At 54.2% G+C, this 22,068-nt stretch overlaps 3 protein-coding genes across 4 annotated transcripts; 1 reads left to right on the forward strand and 2 right to left on the reverse strand.

Moving 5' to 3' along the window:
- Window positions 1–2,167: 2,167 nt before the first annotated feature.
- Window positions 2,168–13,485, reverse strand: NUP88 (nucleoporin 88). The gene is made up of 17 exons (XM_084273220.1): window positions 13,239–13,485; window positions 12,521–12,690; window positions 11,960–12,085; window positions 11,345–11,431; window positions 10,321–10,497; window positions 9,056–9,239; window positions 8,490–8,640; window positions 7,186–7,284; window positions 6,948–7,038; window positions 6,029–6,130; window positions 4,910–5,068; window positions 4,415–4,540; window positions 3,824–3,889; window positions 3,579–3,659; window positions 3,173–3,299; window positions 2,746–2,864; window positions 2,168–2,365 (listed from the first exon to the last, which is right to left on the reverse strand). The coding sequence occupies exons 1-17, from the start codon at window positions 13,473–13,475 to the stop codon at window positions 2,302–2,304; spliced, it is 2,166 nt and encodes a 721-aa protein (XP_084129346.1). The 5' UTR covers window positions 13,476–13,485; the 3' UTR covers window positions 2,168–2,301.
- A 37-nt stretch (window positions 13,486–13,522) lies between these two features.
- Window positions 13,523–16,934, forward strand: RPAIN (RPA interacting protein). 2 transcript variants are annotated; one of them, XM_084272957.1, is made up of 7 exons: window positions 13,523–13,645; window positions 13,770–13,949; window positions 15,005–15,068; window positions 15,546–15,660; window positions 15,905–15,968; window positions 16,056–16,190; window positions 16,729–16,934. In XM_084272957.1, exons 1-7 carry the CDS (start codon window positions 13,571–13,573, stop codon window positions 16,756–16,758), a joined length of 663 nt encoding a protein of 220 aa, XP_084129083.1. In that variant the 5' UTR covers window positions 13,523–13,570; the 3' UTR covers window positions 16,759–16,934. The 2 variants fall into 2 exon arrangements, with proteins under 2 accessions (XP_084129083.1, XP_084129084.1); XM_084272958.1 differs by having other exon boundaries at window positions 16,090–16,190.
- Window positions 16,935–17,453: 519 nt separating this feature from the next.
- On the reverse strand, window positions 17,454–21,675 carry C1QBP (complement C1q binding protein). Its single transcript, XM_084273196.1, has 6 exons — window positions 21,404–21,675; window positions 21,092–21,242; window positions 20,543–20,630; window positions 19,438–19,533; window positions 18,590–18,712; window positions 17,454–17,869 (listed from the first exon to the last, which is right to left on the reverse strand). The coding sequence occupies exons 1-6, from the start codon at window positions 21,645–21,647 to the stop codon at window positions 17,720–17,722; spliced, it is 852 nt and encodes a 283-aa protein (XP_084129322.1). The 5' UTR covers window positions 21,648–21,675; the 3' UTR covers window positions 17,454–17,719.
- Window positions 21,676–22,068: the final 393 nt, after the last annotated feature.

Genomic DNA, 22,068 nt, shown 5'->3' on the forward strand with positions numbered 1-22,068 from the left:
TACCCTTTCTCACTGTTCACTGAACGGTGAAGTGACAGCAGCTGCCTCCTGATGCACAAATCCAATACCAGGCATTTTGGATCCACTTTTCCAAAGGTTAGGTGTTCTGTTCTGCTGAATGAACTGTGGATACAAAGAACACAGGCCTTTAATGAGGAGCTGCCAAATGAAAAGCTTTTTCCTGTTCCCCTTCCTCCCCTGGTCATTCCACCTGTGCAGCAGTGTTTAAGGAAGCCTGTTGTTGTATGGCAGAACTACTAACAGTCTCTCCAGCAAGCTGAACACCTGAGGAACCACACCTGAAGCCTTATGCAGAACAAGGAGTTTTGTTGAGCTTCAGGGGTGTCCTAGTGCCAGAGAGCTGGGAAGGGACGTTCAGCAGCCTTTCTGGTCCAGGTATCGGTGCCCTTTCTGGGCAGCCCTCCCTTCCCCTCTGCTCTGAACACCCACAGCCCCAGCGTTTTCCCCTGGCTGGAGTAGTACAGGGCTGGGAGGGCTTTTCCTTGGTGTGTTTTCACTTGGCTTTCTGGGGGTTTGGCACTGTTGGGCCACAGGTGCTGGCTGCAGGGGGTCTGGGCAGCCCGCAGGGGAGCCAGGGACAAGCAATCAGCTTGTCAGGGTTCAGAGAGGCAGTGACAAAGCTGACAGTTGCTGAAGGAGTTGTGTGTGTGTGTGTTTGTGTGCATGCTTGTGTATTGTTCCTGGGACAGTGATGGCTTGTTGGTGCAGTGAGAGGAGGCTGGAGGGGGCTGGGAGGAGGCCTGGCCTGGCAGGGCTGCTGCTGACTACTGGCTTCATTCCTATTAAACCAGGCAGGTGGAAACAGGTCAGGGCGGGAGCTTCCTCTGGGGCTGGGGAGGAAGGGTGCACAGCTACTGCACACTTGTCTTCCTTTTTTACCACCTTATTCCACCCAACACCTTTGTGCCCGGTGAAGCATTAGCTGTGACCGTTCTAGAGTGGAAAGGGGAGTGACCTTCACCAGGCAGTGCACAGCGCTTGGGTTTAAATCAGAACCCTGACTGTTCTCAGGAGTGCTGGGAGATGTGCTCACTAGGAAGAGCTGTCCTGCTGACCCAGAGGGGCTGTCCCCTGGGGCAAGGACAGCACAGCTTCTGTCCCTCCAGCTTCTGCTTAAGAGACTTGAAGGGACCTTCCTAAAAACCAACCAAAAAAAAAAGGTGCCAATTTTGCAGAGCAAATTTAAGAGACTGTAAATTAAGTGGCATAAAAAGCTCCTGGTGTAGATACTCACGGGATGGATTGTGGTGGCATCACACATCAAATAAATACATGTTCTTCCCTCCAGTTCCAGGTGTGGTGGGTGGTTTCTCCTTGCGTAGGGATTGTTACTGGGCACCATTCAGGTCACACAAGACACAGGGAGAGCGGATTAGCAAACTGGATTCTGGTTGTGCAGCCTGTAGAAGGGATGAGCTCAAGGGGAGATCCCGTTCTATCTGCATCCTGTACCTGTATAGTCTTAACCTGTACAAAAGAAGTGTTCTTGCAGCATGTCTGGTGCCGTGTTCCCCAGGGGTACTAACAGCCCCCCTTCCCCTAACAGCTGTACCTTGGCACCTCTTCCAGTGCCGCTGTTGTAGCAGTGCAGTACTACTTTTGGAAGCTGAGCTTGGCCACGTCACCTTTTCTGAAGGGTGAGGGGACAACGCTGACTTCTTGTCCACAGCAGACCAGCAAGTGGCTGTTCGGTGTCAGGACGGACTCCAGAGCCGCCTTCTGGTCACGGCAGAGGGTGTTGGGAAGCTCATCCTGCACTCCAGTGAGCCATCGGTGTCCTGTGCAATTGTGGGTGTAGATTTCTGCTGTCCACAGGATTCAAGTGTAACCATTTGTTAACTGTACTGAAGGTGTGTCCTTTATGAAGAAAGTGTTCCAAATTAAAAACAGCTGCTGAAGTGTGTGTGCTTCTCTGGTCTTTCTGCTCTGCCTCTGGCCACAGCTCTCCTGCAGCACCCACAGCCCAGCCTGAGGGTAGGAGACTTCTCCCAGAGAAACCCCCCCAGGAGCTCTCTGATGGAAGTAGCAATTCCCCCTCCTGAGCCAGCTGTAAATATTAACACAGCAACGTGCTTCATTCAGGCTTCAAATACCTGTTCCACAGTCTCCTTCCCCAGAGAAAAGCAGCACAGCCCCAGCCTGCAACGAGTCTTCTCAAAATTAACTTTATTTCACAGTCCACCTTTACAAAACAGTGTAAAAGGTGTGTTGGTTAACAAAGGGGTTTGAACTGTACAAGGGACACGCCAGGGAAATGAAAGCTCACCCAGCCTCTGGGTGTCAGAAGTTCACGTGGCTGCGGATGTCGTTGATCTGTTTCACCATCTCCCTGATGTGTTCTCCCCTTCAAGACAAAGAAATCTGAAGTCAAAAGGCTGCAGGTCATTTTTGCTCAAAGCTAATCAGGAAGGGAAACACTTCCTGGGGTAGGAGCAGAGGATGGGAGCGCTGCTGCAAGTCATTCTGGTAATTAGAGGCTGGATACAGAGTGCCAGAAGCATCTTGGGAAATAAAACCCCCACATTCAGGAGACTGAATGTGATAACAGAGTAAGATGGCCAGAGCTCCTGGCACAAGCTGGCACACTTTGTGCTCCAGGCCATCTCCCAGGCTCCAGCCCCACATACAGCACAGAGATTAAATTCTACCCCAGAACCTTGGAACAGAACCACTTGTGTGAGTGCCAGGGCTTGGCTGGTACAGGGTAGCCAAGCTTTAACTTACTCTTCTTTCAGGACAGTTTGGATGCACTTGCTCTGGTAGACACTGAGGCTGATGCTGGGCTTTTTGGGGCTGGTTCCCCGTTCCATCTTTTTCTGCTGGTATTCCTTCTTCATTTTAACCTACAGAAAGAAGATCCAGTCAGTGTGGTACTGCCTGCCAAAGGGAAAGCCTCTTGTACTTACACACTGGTGTGTCATACTGTCATAAATCTGACTCTTTTGGGGTTAAAGCCAGCCTGCTTTTGCACCCTTCCTCCTCTCAGAGAAGGGAAAGCTGAGGCTGAGGGAGGTGGGTACTTGCTGAGGGTTTGCATACAGATGTTGTGTCTCTTGCTAACAAGGACTAGAAGTTGCTTTAGTACCTTGTTGCTCATTTACACAAGGCTGAAGCTGCTGGGCTGGAAGGAGGAGGTGCCTCCCCCCCTCACCTGTCTGATAACGTTGCTGAGGTGCTGCAGCTGGTCGTGTATTGCCTGCAGCTCCTTCCTCATGTCCTTCTCGCTGTCTGACAGGACAGGGAGCTGCGAGTGCAAACTCCGAAGTACTTTCTTCATCCTTCACACAGAGAGCAAGAAGCACCACTGAGTTACCACCCCTGCAGGCCTTGTGCTTCTGTCCCTCTTCCCAAGCCTGAGGTGTTCAGACTCCATTCTCCTCACACAGCATTTCCAGACAGCAAACTGGCTCCCTCGGCCCCGCAGCAGTACTGAGCCCCAGCAGAGGGAGTTTGGGAAGCCCAGGGGGGAGGCAGCTCCTGCCCACTCCATTCTGCTGTGCCTGCAGACTGCAGCAGCAGAGCAAGTGCTCTGTGGGGAGCGTGGGGTTTGCACTCACCTGTTCATGATGTCTTCCTGCTTCTCTTTGGCCTCCTCGTACTTGTCAGCCAAGCGCTCGGCCACTTCCCGCAGGCTTTTCCTTTGGGCAAGGGAGAAACTCTCATTCACTTGGGACTGACAGGCAGGGCAGGAGGAGACAAGGAGCCTGAAGAGCCAGTGAGCCCACGTGCTCCTTCCCACCTGCAGATGCTGCACCCTGCGTGCTTCCCCCCCGCAGGCTGCAAGCCTGACGCTCACACTCACCTTTCCTCTCGGCAGTAATTCAGATCTTCCAGCTGCTTCTTCTTCTGTCCCCACAGCAGCTTCACTCTGAAAAGCAGCAGGGACATGGAATCAAACTGCTCCCAGCAGCAGTCAGGAGAACCAGGATTTAAGCCACACAGAGAACATGACAGAACGATGAACCCTCCTAGGAGTTTGAGGAACTGAAGGCACTGAGCACTGGGCAGCAGAGAGAACAAACTCCCCCGTCCTGCCCTAACCTTGGAGCATGAACAACTAACTGCAATTTGAAGAAGCAGAGACTTAGTTAATACAATTCTCCTTGGAGCAGCTTTGTCAGGATTATCCCTGAGGTCAAAGGCTCCCACACCCCCCCAGGGAGTCTGACAGTGGGGTTTTGTAAGGTGTGTGCCTTTACTTTTCTCCTTTCCCCAATGAGCCTCTCTAGAAATCAAGTGCTCACCCTGCTTCCCTGGTAACTCTGCTCAGGGGTTCCATTAGTCCCCCAGGAGTTTCACTTGCTCACAAGGGTTATTCCAGGAGGAGGTTCACTGCAGCACACAGCGATGTTTCACAGAGACACTGCACATGTTTCTGAGGGCTTTCTCTTACCTTTGCTGGATCTCCTCCTTTGCCAGGTCCTGTTTCAGAATGTATTCCTCCCTGAACACTTGTGTGGCTCTGCTGAGAAGCTGAAGGCATTCTTCAGGTGGAGGAGCAGCATCTTTATCAGCAGACCTTAGGGAGAGACAGCTTCTTTGCACCCCGGCTCTAACACGTTCCTAACAGCTCACAGGAGTCAGGAGAGGCCCCTGGGGGGCTCAGATGGGGAAGTGAGGGACTAGAATGAAATCCCTTTGCTACTGATCATTTATCTTACATGAGGAACTCCCACACTGTGTCAAGTATCTTAACAGCTTTATAACCCAACGGGACGAGCGGTGAGCAGCCCAGTCAGCCAAGGCCAGCCCCACTCCCAGCAGGACTGGAGCAGGGGGATACACCCTTGAGCTGCTGCCATCCCTGTGCAGAGAGGGAGGCCCGAGAGGGATGTGCTGCTGCACACACAGGGCCTTGCTGTGGGTCTGGGGACCCGTTCTGACTTACTTCAGGAGCAGGGGGTTGGCAGAGCCGCGCTGCAGGATGCTGCGGATGTGCTTCTCAAAGGAGTGCTGGGCCTCAGCCAGGATTCGGAGCGGGGACACGGTGGTGTCTTTGTCTTCCCTGGTGCAGAGCAGGGGAGGGGACGCAGGATGGACTGTACTTCTACCAAGGAACAGCACAGGGGAGAACAGTTTAAACTACGTCAGAGTTTAAATGGTACAGTGAGGAGCTCAGCCACTGAGGAATTCCTGTGTTACAGCAGGACGCGGGACACGTTCCAGGAGAAAGTATTTCAGTTATGTGGTGAATCCAGCTCTAGCCAAGGCTGGTGGAGCTCCCATCCCCACATCATTCAGGCTGGCTGCAGCTGGAACTAGCAAGAATCATAACCAGCCTTTCACTGCAGAGAGGAGAGTTCTGCAAGCAGGTCAGTGCCTGCCTGAGCAGCCACAGGCCCTGCACTGCAAGGCAGCCCAAACCTCAGGCAATGGGGCTTAAAAGGTCTCTAAAAAACCTAAAGGCCCTGCAGCATTAACAGGTACAGCAACAGAACAGGTCTGCAAGAGACCCTGATGCTGACACTGGCTCCATTAGCATTAAGGCTGCCTGGCCTGTGAGCTGCCACATAAATAAACCTCCTCTCACCGCGTTCACTGAACTGGGCAAGTGCAAATCTACCCCAGCCACACTCACCTCACTTCCCACACCCCAAAGGTCCTTTGGAAATGCACACCACATTCCCACTGCTTTAAAGCCATCTAATTGCCCACTGTTTCTCTCTCAGTGTCCAAGAAGACTCTCTGTTCTCTCTATAAACCAGTTTCTGATTTGCAGATCTCCTCACTACAAAAATGAGGGAAAAACTCCCAACAATACTGTCAAGAACCTCTTGATAAAGAATATTAGGACAAGAACTTTTAAAAGCATTATTAGATCCCCTACAACCACCTTAGCAGCAGCAATTAACTAATTAACACTGAAGTGCTCAGGCATGGAGTGCTCAGAAGGCAAACTGAGTTTAGAGATGCAGAAATCTGGAGTGGGAGGATGGAAACCGTTTCAAAAGGTCAGACATCCTGCCACACAGCAGCCGCAGCACTCAGACCGACTGAGAGGACGTACAAGAGCGGCCTCGTGATGCACTCGTAGGTGTTGGTGATGCAGATCATCGTGGGTCCCAGGATGTCACAAACAATCCAGAACCCTCTGATGGGGGCAGGTTGCCTGAAGGAAGCAGACACAAGAATTGGGCATTCAGAACACAAGTTCTCTGTTCCCAGAGCTGTGTGAGCTCAGTCTCTGGGAGCAGCTCTGCCCACAGCCCTCAGCCTGGTGTGTTTCACCGCGTGAAGACCCCCAGCCCTGGCAACAGTCGCTCCCATCCTGGCAGCCTGAAGCAGCAGGACAAATCCCACCAGGGAGAGGGAGAGCTGCTACTCCTCCCCTGGGGAACAGGAGCCCAAAGCCTGCTGTGACCCAGGCAGGGGCACAGGGCAGGAGCCCCAAATGCCCTCTCCCCACCCCAGGGGAGATGATACACCATCCCTACTGACTCAGGGAGCCCTGCAGAGTAAATGACTGACACCCAGCCAGACACACCTGTGTGTTCAGTGTTCACTGCACTGCAGTCTGCAGGTTTGATCAGGCCTTAAAGGCATCTCAAGATACATTAGAGAGCCCAGCAAATGCCTCTTTAGCCTGACAGCTCACCAAATCAGCTGTTCTTCCCAGGCACTGTTTGATTCTTAACAAGCAGACATGTCAGTGGCCAACCCAGGCCTCAGAGTTCTCCTGGATCAGGTAAATGGAAAACTTCTCCTGGTCTGATGGATGACTTTCAGGCAGTGACACAGGACTTCAGCTTACTTCCCTAACTGTGCATTAAGAAACCTTAGGCACAAGGTGCTTATTTGTTTTATTACAGCTCTGTTAAGCTGACTTCAGTGTTGTTAACAGTGAGAATGGCAGAAGAGGGAAAATCATAAATATTTTCCACAGCAAGTCACCCATCTGGAAGCACCAGAAAGGGTCTGGTTCTTACCTGCATGGCAGTGGCTTTGTACACAGAATGTGTTCAACAAAGCACTTCTGTTCTGCTCCCAGCTCTTGTAAACTGTCTTTGTCTTCTTCACCTGCAAAGGGATTTGTCACAATGTACGAGTTCTGCTTTGCAGAGTAAGGGATTCCCAGACCCACACCCACCAGCTTGGTGCTGGCAAAACACAGGGGTTTGGGCAGTCACCTCCTCCTCCTGTGTGCAGCAGCCTCACCCCACTCACCTGAGCCAAGGAATTTGTGCAGTTTGGTGATCCAGGTCAAGCCCACGCTGTGGACACCAGCCTCGTGTGTGCAGTGGTACCGAGAGGGGCATTTTGGGTCTGAAATGTGAACAGAGAATGGTCAGACAGGGCACTGGACAAGGAAAACCCTCATCCTTCAGACCTGCAGCGCTGAACAGGTGCATCAACACGTTCTCCAGTCACCATTAACATCCTGTTGCAAGTACTAAGGCACTTGTATCCCAAAAATGAGCTCAATGTGTCAGTGGGGTGGGTTTGCCCCAGCTGAGAGCCCAGCACCACACAGCTGCTTGTTCTTTAAAAGGGAGTTGGGGGGAGTTGAGAGAGGGAAGGAGAGAAAAACCCAAGGAGCCAAAACCTGTCAGGTTGGGATAAGGAGAGTTTACTGGGGTAGCAGAGAGAGAGCTGTAACAGTGACAACAGGACCTCAGAGCAGAATATGTGACCCTGGGGCTACACTGTGCAGTGTCTCACTGAACCACACAGCTCAGGCCTGCAGCCCAGAGCCATCCCCAAAACCTGGAGCTGCCTGCTCCACCCCCACCAGCCCCCTTTGTGCTGAGCATCATGTCACTGGCATGGAATAACTGTCCTGGCTGGGTCCCCTCCCTTCTCCTTAGCAGGGAAACAGGAACAACTGCAAAGTCCTTGATTGCTGGGCAACAGCTGGAAACATCAGGGTGTTACCAGCACTGCTCCCATCCCAACTCCCAAACATTCCATCCTCTATCAGAACAGACATTAACCCCATCCTGGCCAAACCCAGAACAGCCAAATGTGTTGTTAAGAGTTCAGCACAGAACTGCCTTGAAATGGCTGATGGCTTGTTCTGAACCACCCTATCACACCAGGGCTGTAACAACCCACTAGATTTTAAGGGGAAGATGGGTTAAAGCCATGAAGATGGGTTGAGAAAGACCCACCTGCTTTGTCCTCCCCACCTCCTGCCCCAGGGCTGCACGGGGCCATCAAATGAGCAGGTGCCAGTTCCTCCCTCAGGATCACCATCCCCACAGCCCGTCCTCACGTGGTTGTCACCCCAGCTGCAACAACCCTGACCTCAGAATGCCAGCTCAAAGGACCCAGTGGTTGGTGACCACGTGTACTGTGTCCTTGAGTGAACACTGAGACACCTTCCCACTTGCTGCTGCCACAGCCCCACTGAAGACATCAGGCAAATCCTTCCTGCAGCACCACTGTCTGACTGACACCGCTGAGAGTTCCTGATTAGATGGATCCTGAACACATGGAGTAAAAGCCAACAGCCTGAACAACAGCCCTACCTCGGTGCAGTTTGATTGGGCAAGAGAAGTCAGACTCCAGAGGCTCTTCTTCATCCCCTGATGCCAGTTTCAGTGCAAGTTCCAGCTCAACACATTCAAACACGTACAGGGAAGGAATAAGATCTGCTTGTGGGTCCCAAGACTTCTCTGACTGTAAAGAGCATTGAACTCTGTGACACAACATGTAACCAGAAATGCTGACAGCATCAAGGAGGAGTTACACAATGCAGCTGAGTGCACTAAGTGTCAGGGAAAGTAGTTCCAAGTCCCTTTATTTTTTAATAAAGATCTTTATCCCATAAATAAGGTTTCTCCTTAGAAGATCCTCTTCAAAACAGTCCAGTGCTAACCCTGATCTACCAACAGGATACACAACTGACTTTTCAAATACAATCACCAGAGAATGGCAGAGACTGTCTGGAATGGGAGGAAAACTTGCCATCTTGTTATAAAAGAGGGCAGCTCTGGGACTTGGCATTCACTTCCCAGCACTCTGGCATCTTCCAGCCAGGAACTCTGACTAAGAAAACAAAAACTCATCTAGAACCCTCCCCAAGACAAGGTACCTGCTCATCATCCTCTTCTCCATCCAGCACCACACAGTGATACAGCATTCCTGACTCAGTGGCAATCACCAGGATGTTGGGAACACAAGGCAGGCACAGGATGGCACAGGCATCATAGCCATAGTTATCTTCTGCAGCAGGGTGCATGGGCAGAGGGCCCAGCAGCCTGCCAAGGTTCCCAGTGCTGCAAAGAAGGAAGGAGATGGGTTCACAACACAAGGTGTGGAAGGAGAGCTCCCCGTGGCTGCAGGGGGGGGGTCTGCTGGGTGGGAACTACAAAATAAGGCTGATTTTAAAAGAAAAAAGAACAACAAAAAAAGACCAAAATGGTCCAACAGTTCAGAGTTCTGTCTGATTTCCCTTGGGTCGCAGCACTTCTGATCTCTGGGTCTGTACTACACCAACTTGGTAGAGAGCTCAGGGAAGGAACTGGAGCTCAGCAGTCACATTTTATGCTCTGAACAACCACCACTGCCAAGAAGTCAAGAGGAAACACTTTAATACAAGAACACAAACTATTCATGGAAAGGCTTGAGTTAATTCTCTTCACCTATTAATGCCTTTCCTACATTTGACAGGCAGTGTTGTGTGGCCTGGCATTTCTCTAGGCAGAGCTTTTGAAGCACTAAGCCTGTCCCACTGCCTACAGGCAGGAGCTGCTCAGAGCTTCATCACTCCTCATGCAGAGGCCACCAGTGCTGTTCCGACCCTCAGCACCACACACTGTCACATCCAGTTAGGCCACCACCACCCCACAAGCTTTCTACCACCTTCTTCCTTTGCTGAAGTGATTAGTTTCTTGTATTGTGCTTATATTCGTTACAACAAAGGAAGGAATACAGGGACACGCCTGAAAACCCTCTATAACCTTAAAATATTCCTTTTCCCAAGATGGAAAAGCTGGAACTGACTCTTCCTGCTCCATCCAAAGCTAAGAAAGCCTGTGCTGTGAACTGAAGGCCCCAAACCCCACCTAACAAACAGCCTCAGCCCCACTGATCTATCACCCATCTTCATCTCCAGTTTCTGCTGGGAGGCAATGGACAGTGGGTTCTCAGCAGTGGAAACTGCACCACTGATGTGTGGATGGAAAGGGGTGATTTGGGGGGTTCCTGTCTATTAGCACTGCCACAGAGAGCTAATCCAGGCTGCAAGACAGTAAACCTCAGCCCAGCATCCACCACAGAGCCTCAGCCCAGCTGGGAGGTGGCTCTCCCAGCCTAACCTCACGCAGACACCCTGTGACAACCCGAGGGGGCTCTTACCTCTGCAGCAGGCTGACATAGGTGAGGAAGGTCTCCCCGTTCTCATAGAGGATGTACAGTGGGTAGGCCAGCACCTCTTCACTGCCCCGCTGCTCCAGGGTGTTCCTGGCGACGGGCACCAGCGGGCCGAAGTCAAAGGCCACCGCGGTCTCGCCCAGCGAGGCTGTGTAGGCTCTCCTAGGGACAGGCCAGGAGGAGACCTGCAGTCAGCCAGGACTGGGAGACCACAGGGCTCCTCTCCATGGGAAGGGCAGGGAGGTCCTGGGGAAAGTCCAGAGAAGGGCAACCAGGCTGGGGAAGGGGCTGGAGGGCAAATCCTCTGAGGAGCAGCTGAGGGAGCTGGGGGTGTTCAGCCTGGAGAAGAGGAGGCTGAGGGGAGACCTTCTCCCCACCTCCCCTGCCCTGCCAGGAGGGTGCAGAGAGGTGGGCGATGGTCTCTGCAGCCAGGGGACAGGAGATGGGACAAGGGGCAATGGGCTCAAGCTGACCCAGGGCAGGGTCAGAGCAGATGGGAGGGAAAAGTTCTTCCCTGGCAGAGTTGTCAGGGCCTGGAACAGGCTGCCCAGGGAGGGGCTGAGTCACCTTCCCTGGGTGTGTTTAACAGAGGGGAGATGAGGTGCTCAGGGAGCTGGTTTAGCTTAGGAAGGGAATGGTTGTGATTCTGTGGTAGGTCCATCAGGACATGCCAACAGTTACTGTGAGCTGCCAGCAGGAAATCAAAAGATGATCTAATTGCTGCATTCCTCATTCAAAAAGCCCCTTTTAAACCTCATTTAATCTGCATTTTCCAAACGACCTCTCTGCCAAACACTCAACGGGACAGTTTACTCCTGCTTTTAGAATTAAAATCAGCAGAAACACAAGAAGTGCAGCTACTGTGCTAGAGTAAGTCCTGGCGCTGCAGAAGGCCATGAGGAGATTCACAACAGGCTTTCAGGTGAATTTATCCCTTATCAGAAACACAACTGAGGAAGCAGAGCTTGTTCTGTCAAAAGCATTTCAAAACCCCAGTAGCTGCACAAACCCTTTTTTGATTGTGAGCGTCTCCTCCTCGGTGTCTGAGAGAGCAATCACCTTGATGGGCGTCTGAGGCTCCCTCAGGCTGTAAAACCTGGAGGAAATAAACAGGAGGAGGTCAGTTCAGCTGGCAGTGTTGCACATAGAATCCCAGCCTGGTCTGGGTTGGGAGGGACCCCAAGGATCACAGAGCTCCAACCCCCTGCCACAGGCAGGGACACCAACCTCCAGGCCTGGAGCTACACCAGGCTGCCCAGGGCCCCATCCAACCTGGCCTTGAACACCCCCAGGGACGGGGCACCCACCCCCTCTCTGGGCATCCTGTTCCAGCCCCTCACCACTCTCTGTAAAGAACTTCCCCCTAATATCTAATCTAAAACTTCCCTCCTCCAGCTTCACTCCATCCCCCCGTGTCCTGCCCTCTTAACAAGCTGATTCCCCTCCTGTTCCTCTGCTCCCTTCAGGTACTGGAAGGCACATGTCCCTGCTGATGCAGGAACAACAACTCTTATCAGTCTAAAGTGTTCTATTTTTCACTAGTAATCCTGGTAAGAATGGGAGGGCACACATTTCTAGTGGAAAATCACACTTAATTGGATAATCAACCACAAATAGGTTTTACCTGACAGTGTTGTCTGAAGTCAGGAGCACAATGTGGGGCTCTAATGTCTCACAGGGGTACCAGGCAGCGTGCTTCAGCGTCAGAGATGTTGAGGTGGTGAAGAACCGTTCCGCAACAGGAATAGTGCTGGGACACAGAGCAGGAAGATGCACTGTTACAGGAAAAGCCAGCTACTTCTAAAGCGAAACGGGGGCAAGAGGAGCTGGAAACCCAAGGAAAAAGGCTTCAAAGCCATCAGCTGTGTTGTTCTGAAAGCTGGAGGGGCAGCTTTAACTGCTAGTTCTGCGTGGGGCTGTGGTTTTGGCTGAAGGACCCAGGGGAGGCTGGGGAGCACTACAGAACAGCACCTCACTCCTGAGCCCACCCAGAAAGTGTAGAAGGCTGTTTGCATGGGGCACCTGGCAATCAGCAAGGCCCTGAGCCAAAGCTGCTTGATTTGTGACTCTCCCTGCAACTCCCACACAACCAACGACACCTGGACCCGCGTGGCCGTGAGAGGGGAGGCCGTGGAGGGGCAGCAGCAGGACAAGGATGAGGTTAAGGGCCTGAGTTCTCACCCACCTACAGTTCACCGTGGATTTCCCACCTTCAAACTCCGAGTTCTTCCCCCAGCGCTTGGGCAGCTGCAGCACCATGAGCCCCTTCGTGCCGATGAGAGCCACATGCTGCTGCGTGGGGCTGAGCAGCGTCTGGTACACCTCAAAGAGGGGCGGGTTGATGCAGATCAGGGTCTGAAAACACAAACGGCACAGTCAGTCCGTGCAACGTGAGCTGGGGAGCTGCTTTGGCAGGGGGTTGGACCCCAGGAGCTCTCCAGGTCCCTCCCAGCCCCTGGGATTCTGTGATTCAAGCACAAGCCGCAAGGGCGGCGAGTTATGCAACAGCCCCCGGGCGCGGAATGAGGGAAGAGCTACCCCCGAGCCACGGCACAGCCCAGAGCCGCCCGGCTTCACCCAGGACGGGCACACGGAAAGCGGCTGGCGACTGACTGACGGCCGGGCCGGGCGCCTGAGGGAACCGGGGGGAGCCTCGGGGAGCGGGGGAGGAGCCTCGGGGCGCCTCAGGGAGCGGGGGGGGGGGGGGGGGGGGGGGGGAGAGCCTCGGGGAACGGGCGCCTGAGGGAACGGGAGGAGCCTCGGGGAACCTCAGTGAGCGGGGGGAGCCTCGGGGAACGGGCGCCTCTGGGCGCCTGAGGGAACGGGGGGCGCCTGGGGGCGCCTCAGGGCGCGGCCCCTCAACCCTCCACCTCCCCCCCCGCCGGCCCCTCGCGGGTCCCTACCTGGTAGTGGCTGAGCCCCGCGGCGTCGGGCCCGCCGAGGCGGCGGAGGCCGATGGCGAGCAGGGCGCTGCGCTCGCCGTCCCAGAGGCAGAGGTCGCCGTCGAGGCCGAAGAGGAGGTTGCGGATGAGGGGCGGCCGCGCGGGGGGGGCGGGGGAGCGGTCGCGGAGGCGGCACAGCGCCGCGTGCTGCGGCAGGGCCGCGCGCCACTGCTCCGCCGGGCCCCACTCGGCCGCCATTACCGCCGTCGCCGCGCCGCGCCGCCTCCGAGACGGGGGACTACATTTCCCGGCGTGCCCCGCGGCGCAGGCGCGCTGCGGGCCCCGAGCGAGCGATGGAGGAGCCGCCGCGACACCGCGCTCGCTACAAGGGCCCGGCCGCGCCGCCCTGGAAGGAGACCTACCGCCGCGTGAGTGGGGCCCGGCCCGTACCCCCCCACCCCCCACCCTCCCTCCGGGCCGGGAGTGCCCCCGCGGCCTCGCCTCCTCTCCCCATGGCGGCTCTAACGCGCGGCCTGTGGTCCCTCCCGCCAGCTCTGCATGGAGAGGCTGAGGAGCAGCCGGGCGAGGCTGCTGGACCGGTACCGCCAGGCCGGGGAGGGAGCGGGCGGCAGCGCGCAGCTGGTGCGGGAGGTGATGCAGCAGGAGTGGCAGGCGCTGCAGGCCGCGCAGCACGGCCTCCCGTCCCGCGGGGGAAGGCAGCTCCAGGCGCAGGTCAGTGCAAGGGCCGGGGCTGGCGCCGCCTCCAGCAGCGCGGGATTGCCGCGGGCACGGAAGCACAGGATGCGTTGGGTTGGAAGGGGCCTGTAAAGCCCGTCTAGCCCAGCCCCCCTGCTGCGAGCAGGGGCAGCTTCACTAGCTCAGGTCACTCAGAGCCCCATCGTCCTGACTTTGAATCTCTCCAGGGATGGGGTCTCTGCCATGGCTCTGGGCACCCTGTGCCAGGGATCTACCACCCTCATAGTGAGCATCTTTTTCCTAATGGCCAACCTAATTCTCCCCTTTTCTAGTTTAAAACCCTCATCCCTCATCCTATTGCTACATGCCATCACGAACAGCTCCTCCCCAGCTTTCCTATAGGCACCTTTCAGGGACTGGAAGGCTGCTATATGGTGCCCCCTGAGCCTCCTCTTCTCCAGGCTGAACAAGCCCAACTCTCTCAGCCTGGTTTCATAGGAGAGCTGCTCCAGCCCTCTGATCATTTTTGTGGATGTGCTGCAACAGGTCCATGTCCTTCTCGTGCTGAGGGCTCCAGAGCTGGACACAGGTGAGGTCTCACCAGAGCAGGGGGGCAGAATCACCCCTCTCAATCTGCTGGCCACACTTCTTTTGATGTAACCACAGCCCCTCACTGGTTGGGAGTTGGCAGCACTTGTCAAGCATCTGGTTTCCCATTTCCCCCACTCAGTGCAGCGGAAGCATTTGCCCTCAGGCCCATGAGTGGGGAACCACCCTGTTTCCTTCACAAACTGCTGCAGAGGGCTTCCTCATCTCTGTCTTCCAGAGTTGGCCTGTCACTGGCTGCTCCTGAACACAGGAATCAAACTTCAGTGTTTCACAAAGCATGATCCTGGACAGGCTGTGTTCCCAGCCACCACAGCTGCCTTTGCACCAATGGCTTCCCTCAGCCTGTGGGTCTGCAAATACACACTTGCCAGGGAGAATAAGCAGCAGAGTGAATTTATGTTACAGTGGCAGCTCAGGGAGGTGCTGGGAGTTAAGCAAGGAAGTAGCCAGAAGGGAGAGTCACTGACAGATGCACCTTTCAGATGCTGGAGGACCCAGACGAGCTAGCAGTGCTGGAAGAGATCCAACAAGAATTGATGTTGCAAGGTAACTTCTTGACACAGTTTCTGACTCCTGTTTGCCTTGTAGTAGTGCTGACTTCCTTCCCAGCCCAGCTGAGGTGCGCTCCTTGGTTCTCATAGGCCCTGACACCCTGGAGCCTCCTGGGGATCCTCTGTAGCCTTGCTAATGCATCGAGAGCTTTAAGAATTTAAGCAGCTTTTTAAGGTCTGTGAGAAGTTAATCAGAGAGGAGACCAGAGAAACAGGACCGAGGTGTTTGGGGGCTCTGTAAGCCAATTCAGAATGTTTCCAAGTTGTTGGCTGGAAAGTCACCTGCTGGGGACTGGCTGAAGATGGGATTAACAGGAACAGTTTCCTCAGGTGTAGAAATGTGATACAGTGAGAAGCTCAGAAAGCCGTGGCTGCCCCAGCCTCTCTCTCCACCCAGCCCAAAGCAGCTTCACCTGTGCTTTGTCCTGGGGTGGCAGCAGAGGCCTGAGGCTGGTTTGCTGTGTCGTTGCAGAGCAGCTGGTTACAGAGGAGTGCGAGCGGAGCCTGCAGTTCGATGAGGAGTGTCTCAGTGCCATGCTGGAGGGCCTGGATGCCAGCGACAAGATCATCTGCCCTGTGTGCAGACAGTAAGAAAGCCCTCAGTGCTGGGAGGAGCTTCTCCCCTCTCTTAGGGCAGTCTGGGCTTAGGAAAGGAAAGAAGCTCTAGGCAGAGGTGCTGTTACTGTTCACTTCCAAACCTGAGCCTCCACCCCCTAAATTCAAGGGGGGTTTTTTGCAGTGATCCCCTAAATTTAAGGATTTTTTTCCTTTTTTTGCTAAAATCTCCTGTTGTTCTGGTTGCTGTGTTGATGCTTGTTGCATGTTTTCTAGGAACAACCTCACTGTGAGGAGTCACATTGTTTTTTGCCAGTGTGGATTGTACATCATCACACAGGTAAGCTGCACCGTGAGCTGCAGAGAGGCAGTTTGAAGCTGCTCACCAACTGCAGTGGGAGATTTCCTCTGATCCTGTTTCCCCCAGGGTATGACAGAAGGGAAACTGCGGTCTCTTCTAGAGAATGCTGTCACAGAGCACAGCTACAGGTGCTTTCACAACCCAGAGTTCACAGTGACCAGTGGAATGGAGGAGGAAACCAGTCTCCTCATGACCTGTGCGGTGAGTCTGAACGTCAGGCTCCTGGAAAGCAGCTGTCAGGCTCCTGGAAAGGATCTCTGCTAGGATCCACTTCTCAATTTCACAGGCAGAAGCTGCCAAGTTCATTAATCCCAGGGGGTTGTGTTGCTGTTTCACCCAGAAACTTCCTGAGAGGTGGTTTTACTTGTGACCACCCCTAACTGTGAAGGGAAGAACGGCATCACACAACTTGCCTTCACTGCTGGAACTGCTTTAGGATGAAATTTAGTGCCTTACCTTTCTCACACCCTGGCCAACACCTTCCAAGCCTTGTGTAGAGCATCTGTTCCAGTAAGTGGCTCGTGGAGCTTTAAAAAATCCTGTGGTTTAAGCCTCCTCAGGAGAAGTATCACACATAGTTCTTAGAAAACACATACCCTGGACCTGGCATGTTCTTAGCTTTGCTGCAGTGTAACATCCCTGTGAGGACAGTGAGAGGAGCAGAGCAGTTCAAATAGTCCTGACCATTAGCAATTAATTTTACACATTGCTATTGCTTCTCTCTTTGACTTTCATAAAGGTCTGTGACTCCTGGGCGATTCTCCTGTAAGTTGAGTCTGCTGCTGCTTTGTCACTGGAAGGACTACAAGAGAAACTCCACCCAGAGCTGCTAGGATGTGTATGTCTGTAGTTGTAACTCCTGTGTCAGAGATATTCCAAAAGGCAGTAACACTGCCTTGATCTGCACTTTAATGGCACAGTGTATGTTCTGAAATAAACTGCATATATTTATTTAAGCCTGTTCAGTTGTGTTTAACAAAGCTGAAGGCCAGACATGCTATGACTGTCAGGCAACCCCTGACACCCACAGCCCTTTGGTTGTTCTGCTGGAACCAAACTGTCCAGCCTCTGAGGTATTTTTCTGTCAGATCTGCATGATACTGGTACAAGAGGCTGTGGCAGCACCCCCTTCTGAAAACAGCTCCTTGAACACACCATTCAAGACCCTCAGTTTGTGCTATTCCCTAGCACAAAGACAAGCCAGCCCTGGGTTCTAGGCTGAGATTCACATTCATAACAAGTGCTGCTTGGCCACCTACCTTCCTCCTGCAGCTACCACTCTGTCAGAGGGCACAGGGTGTGTGTGGTGGTGCTGGAATTGCTCTCCCCAGAGAAAACTCCAGGCCAGCACCCAACCTCACCACAGTAGCAGCTCTGCAGATGGCTTTGTGGACAGTGCTCAGGCATCCATCAGTGTTTTTATGGCAGTGGTGCAGCAGGAAGGAGAGAAACCAACAGTTTTCAGTGATATGTTGAGGAGATTTTATTTTTCACATTCATTCTTAATTGTACAAAACCCACCAGGCAGGGAGCAGCCATTCCAGACCCCCACTGCTGGAGAACTTGATTTGGGCTGCAACATAAATACAAGTCCCCAAATACAAGAATCCTCATTCTCCAAACTGCTGGTTACTTACTCTCTTTAGCTGCTGTGAGGATACATTTGGGTACTGCTGGCCAGGGCAGTGCTGTGGAATACCCAACAAACACTTGAAGTTTCCTAGCCTAATCTACTGACATTTGACAAAGCTTTTCAGGTCTTCAAGGAACTTAATGTACTCCTGGTGCTCCAGTGCAGTGCTGAGCTCTATTAACTCATCAGCAAAGGTGTTGTCCACTCCTCGATCAGCCAGGAAATCCATTAAGTGATCATACAGAGCCTGGAAGCAAGGGACAGGAGAATTCCTTAGGAGAGCATACCTGGGGGCAGGTTGTTTTGAAAATGGTGCAGGAAGATCTGGCCTGTGTTCTCCCTGGGAGACCAGATGGGTCCCTGTCCCCTTGACTGCAGGTGTAACATTGGGAGGGAAGGGGCCACGGAACAGGTTGTCCAAACCCAGTGTGACAAACGAGCTCCACTTGAGACCATCTGCAGAACCAGCAGGTGAAGTATTAACACACCCCAAGCTCTGCATGTCCCTGCATGCTGTGGCCTTGGAGGGGGTTTAAATGTCTGGGAAGGGTGGTATCTGATGTCAATATTTGTTTGAGAGTCTTAATCTTTTACAACCATCAACTCCTCTTTTATTTTCTTCTTTTTAATCCTACTTAACCGGTGCAATTTCAGCACCTTAATGTTTTTTGTCCCCCTCCTCACTCCTCAGTTGGTATTACTGCTTAGGGCGACCTGACACGTGTTTCCTGGGGGTTTGTTTGCTTAGCTGGTTTAACAGACCAGTACTACCAAGCAGGTCTCAAGCACTGCACAGCCACTGGGACTGCACAACAATCCTTGGCTTGCAGTGGGAACCTCCCAGCAAACTGGGGCAAGCCCAGGGGGATCCCCCAGCCCAGAGAGGGGCTCATCATTTGGGAGCAAGGGGGCAGCCAGGCAAGCTGAGCTGAAGTGTCCCCTGCAGCCTGTGGCCCCAAGTGCTTACCCAGTCCAGGGAATCCGTGTTGAGGGTGTAGTTGGTGTCCTTCCAGTCGGATTCCCCAGTGGGCTGAAAGCTGACCTCCCGGATCGTGAAGATGTCGCTTTCCTCCTCTCCCTCGTGCCCAACCTGAAGCAGATGAGAGGTGAGACAGGCAGTTAAGCTCTAACTACTGGCACCAGGTCCTATCATCCCAAGCTTGAAATACAGCACTGCAGGCAAAACCTCGTGCAGACCTGCATGGGAACACAGGGAATCCTGTCAGTCTACCTGCACAGGCAGAGCTGCTGTAAGTCAGCAGTCTGAATTAAAACCTCTTCTGCATGGTTCTAACTCTGTCCTCACCCATCTGCCTGACCTTTGTCAGCTCAGACTGGCTGCACAGATGGTCTGTTGAGGTTTACAAAATAAACCACAAAGTTCAGTCTGAAGTGAAGCTCTCAAGTGCACTCTCTGCCTCCTCTTATTTTTTTCAGTACTAACTCCTCTGGGTGACACAACAGTTGAGACCTGCAGGTTATTGACACACTGTTTGAAATCCATCTTTTGCCCATTCTCCTTTATCCCTCCCAAGCTGCTGTGCTGTTGAAATCCAGCCCTGCCAGCCAGCTCAGGACAGGAGGGATGCAATGCAGCACCTCCTCCCCAAGGTGTGTTCTTCTGAGCACAAAGTTCCCTTTTTTTTGGGGGGGTATGAGGAGACTGGGCTTTCTGTAGATACAGAAAAGTGAGAGCCTGTATAAAAGGGGTTGGATTCAACAGCAGGACAATGACACTATGGTCAAGCAGGAAACAGGCAGCGAATCTCAAGCCAAGGCTGGCAACAACTGACACACCCCCAGTCTGATACCCACCTCATCTTCTGGATAATGGCAGTCAAGGACAAGGGTCTGTTTTGTGTCATCTTTTATAACTTCCACAACAAAGTTTGGAGTTGATGTAATATCAGGCTAAAAAAGAGAACAGTTGCATCAGCAATGGAATCTGAACAGGAGCCAGTGGCCATGGCACAGCCCGAAAACCCAGCCCCATCCAGTGCAGCTTGTTCCCTCTCACACGCTTTCTGGAGTCTCTGGCCTGCTCTGGGCAACCCCAAAGTCCCTCAACCTCACCAGTGGCTCTTCAGACCCTCCTCTGCAGCCAGTCACACTGGGTAAAATGGCAGCCAGGGGCATCTGCCCTCCCCTGGAAACCCAGGAGCCTGCAGCCCACCCCCATGGGTCCCTCTGAAGTGGCAGGGACTGGGAACAGACTGGGATCAGGAGCTGCTCATGCGTGCCCACCTTTACAGAGGAAACCTGGCAGGGCACAGAGGCTGCCAGGCACATGGGCACAGACCAAGCCTGCTGTGGATGCACCCAGGAAGGGAAGCAATCTACAAGTGTCCCCTGTGTTGTTCCACCCAGCTGAGTGCTGTGCCCCAAAATAAATACTCCTGCACAGAAAGTGTAAGTTAACTGCTACACAGGGTGCAGCTGCCTTCCTGGCTCGCTCAGCAACTGCAGCAGCACTGCAGGTGAAGCCATCTGCCCCAGATTATACAGATAATTTACAGCTTTTACCAGTATTTTCACTAAAGAGGTTTGTCAATCATGACCAAGACACTTCTGATCAGCTAAACTGCAAGCAAAGCCATGTCAAGAGCTTTGTGTTTTGCTGATGCCTGCCAGCACTGTGTGTTATGCTAAGGACAAAAGGGAGCATTTACTGGGGCTGGGGGGAGGGAGTGGTGTGTGTTTGCAAAGCCAGGAGACACCCAAGTTCTTCTCACTTCTCCTAGCTGGAGCCCCCTTGCCCTGCTCTGCCCTTCTGCTGCAGGGAGGAGGGTCACAGCCAACCCAGAAAAACCTGTGCTTTGTGACCTGAAGCTCCCAAACATCAAGTGAGGGGGAAATAAACCCCAGGAGGGCCAGGCTCTAACTTCCCTCTGCGTGCCCACCGCTGAAGTGCCCGAGTTACCTCCTGCTCATCAGGCTTTTGCTCTCCTTGAGTTTCATCTTCGACCGAGGGCGGAATGCTGTTATTGATGTTGAAGGTAACCGTTATCCTTCAAGAGAAAGAGAAGCATTTGAGCACACTCAAGAACCTCCAGCCACAATTTCTCCTATTTGAAGCTTTTCTTGCAGGGAAAAACGCTACTGAACTCACACACCAGGAGCAGGACTCTGCATCCTAGTCTAAAACACACAGAGGAATGAAGTCGCATTCCTCCCATCGGCCTCACAAACAAGTGTTTCTCAAGCTTTACTGGTCAGAGCTGTTCTTTTAACGTAGGAAGAACACGGGAAAGTCTGTAACGTGCAACAAGCGGCAACCTCGCCTTGAAAAGTGAAAAATAAAAAGGGGTTTTGACCCAAGAGGTAAGAGTAAGAGGGTCTGCACAGCGTCCACAGTTGGCAGGGACGGGGCAAAGGGCCATACAATGCCAGGGGCACAAGCTGCCGTGACGCAGCGGCCCTCCGCAGCCCGCCTGCTCCCGGGGGACCCTCTCCCCAAGGCCGCACTCACTTCTCACCGGCGATCTTCCGCACCAGCTTGGCCTCCGTGCCGTGCACTTCCAGCTCCCACCCGCCGGAGACCTTGGGCAGGGACTTGTGCTTCTGGATCTTCCTCTCCTCCCGGATCTCATCGCTGAGGAACTGCGCGAAGGCTTTGTCGCCTGAGGGGAGGGGACAGCAGCGCACGTGTCGGCCTGGCGTGTGTCCCCCACCCCCCCAAGGGCGGGAACGCTCCGTCCCGCGCCCCCCGCGTGTCCCCATCGCATCCCGCAACCCCCCCGCACCCCCCTCGGAGGCGGGACGCTCCCCGTCCCCCGCTCACCCTCGGTGTGGAGGCCGCCGCAGCCGCAGGAGACGCCGCCGGCCGAGCCCCTCCGCGGGCGGAGCAGCGCCGTCCGCCACCCGCCGCCTCCCAGCTGCCAGAGGGAACGCGCCGAGGGCGGCGCGGCGGCGGGCAGCGGCAGCAGGCTGCGGGGAGAGGCGAAGGAGAGGAGGCGGCGGGGCGGGTGCCGCGGCGGAGGGCGCAGGGAGGCGGCGGCGGCGCGCAGGGCCCGGGCGAGCAGCATGGTGCGGCGGGAGAGGGCGGCGGGGCGGGCAGAGGACACCGCCGGCCCCGGAACCTCCGCCCCGCTTCCGGCGACGGCTCGTCCCAGCGGGCCCCACGACGGGAGGCGAATGTCGCGGGTTCGAGTCCCGGCCCCGGTAGAAAGGAGGGGCCGCGGCAGCGATTGCGCACTCGCTGCGGTTTTAACCGAGAATTACCAAGCAGGGGCAGGGCCAGCACGTACAGAGCTCCATGGCCGGCGCTCAGGTGAGGCAGGACCCCGCTGAGGAAGCTTTAGAGAAGCAGAAAAAAGCCGGTGCCTCCCTCTTGACTGCAACAAGAAAAGCATCATCCATGGGAGAGCCCTGCTGGCCCTGCTCTTCCTCAGGACAGCTGAGGTGGTTTACTCACACAGGTGATATACAGGAAAAAAAGCTTTAGAG

This window comes from Gallinula chloropus (genome assembly GCF_964237585.1).
Source record: "Gallinula chloropus genome assembly, chromosome: 19".
In the NCBI taxonomy this organism is placed as follows: domain Eukaryota; kingdom Metazoa; phylum Chordata; class Aves; order Gruiformes; family Rallidae; genus Gallinula; species Gallinula chloropus.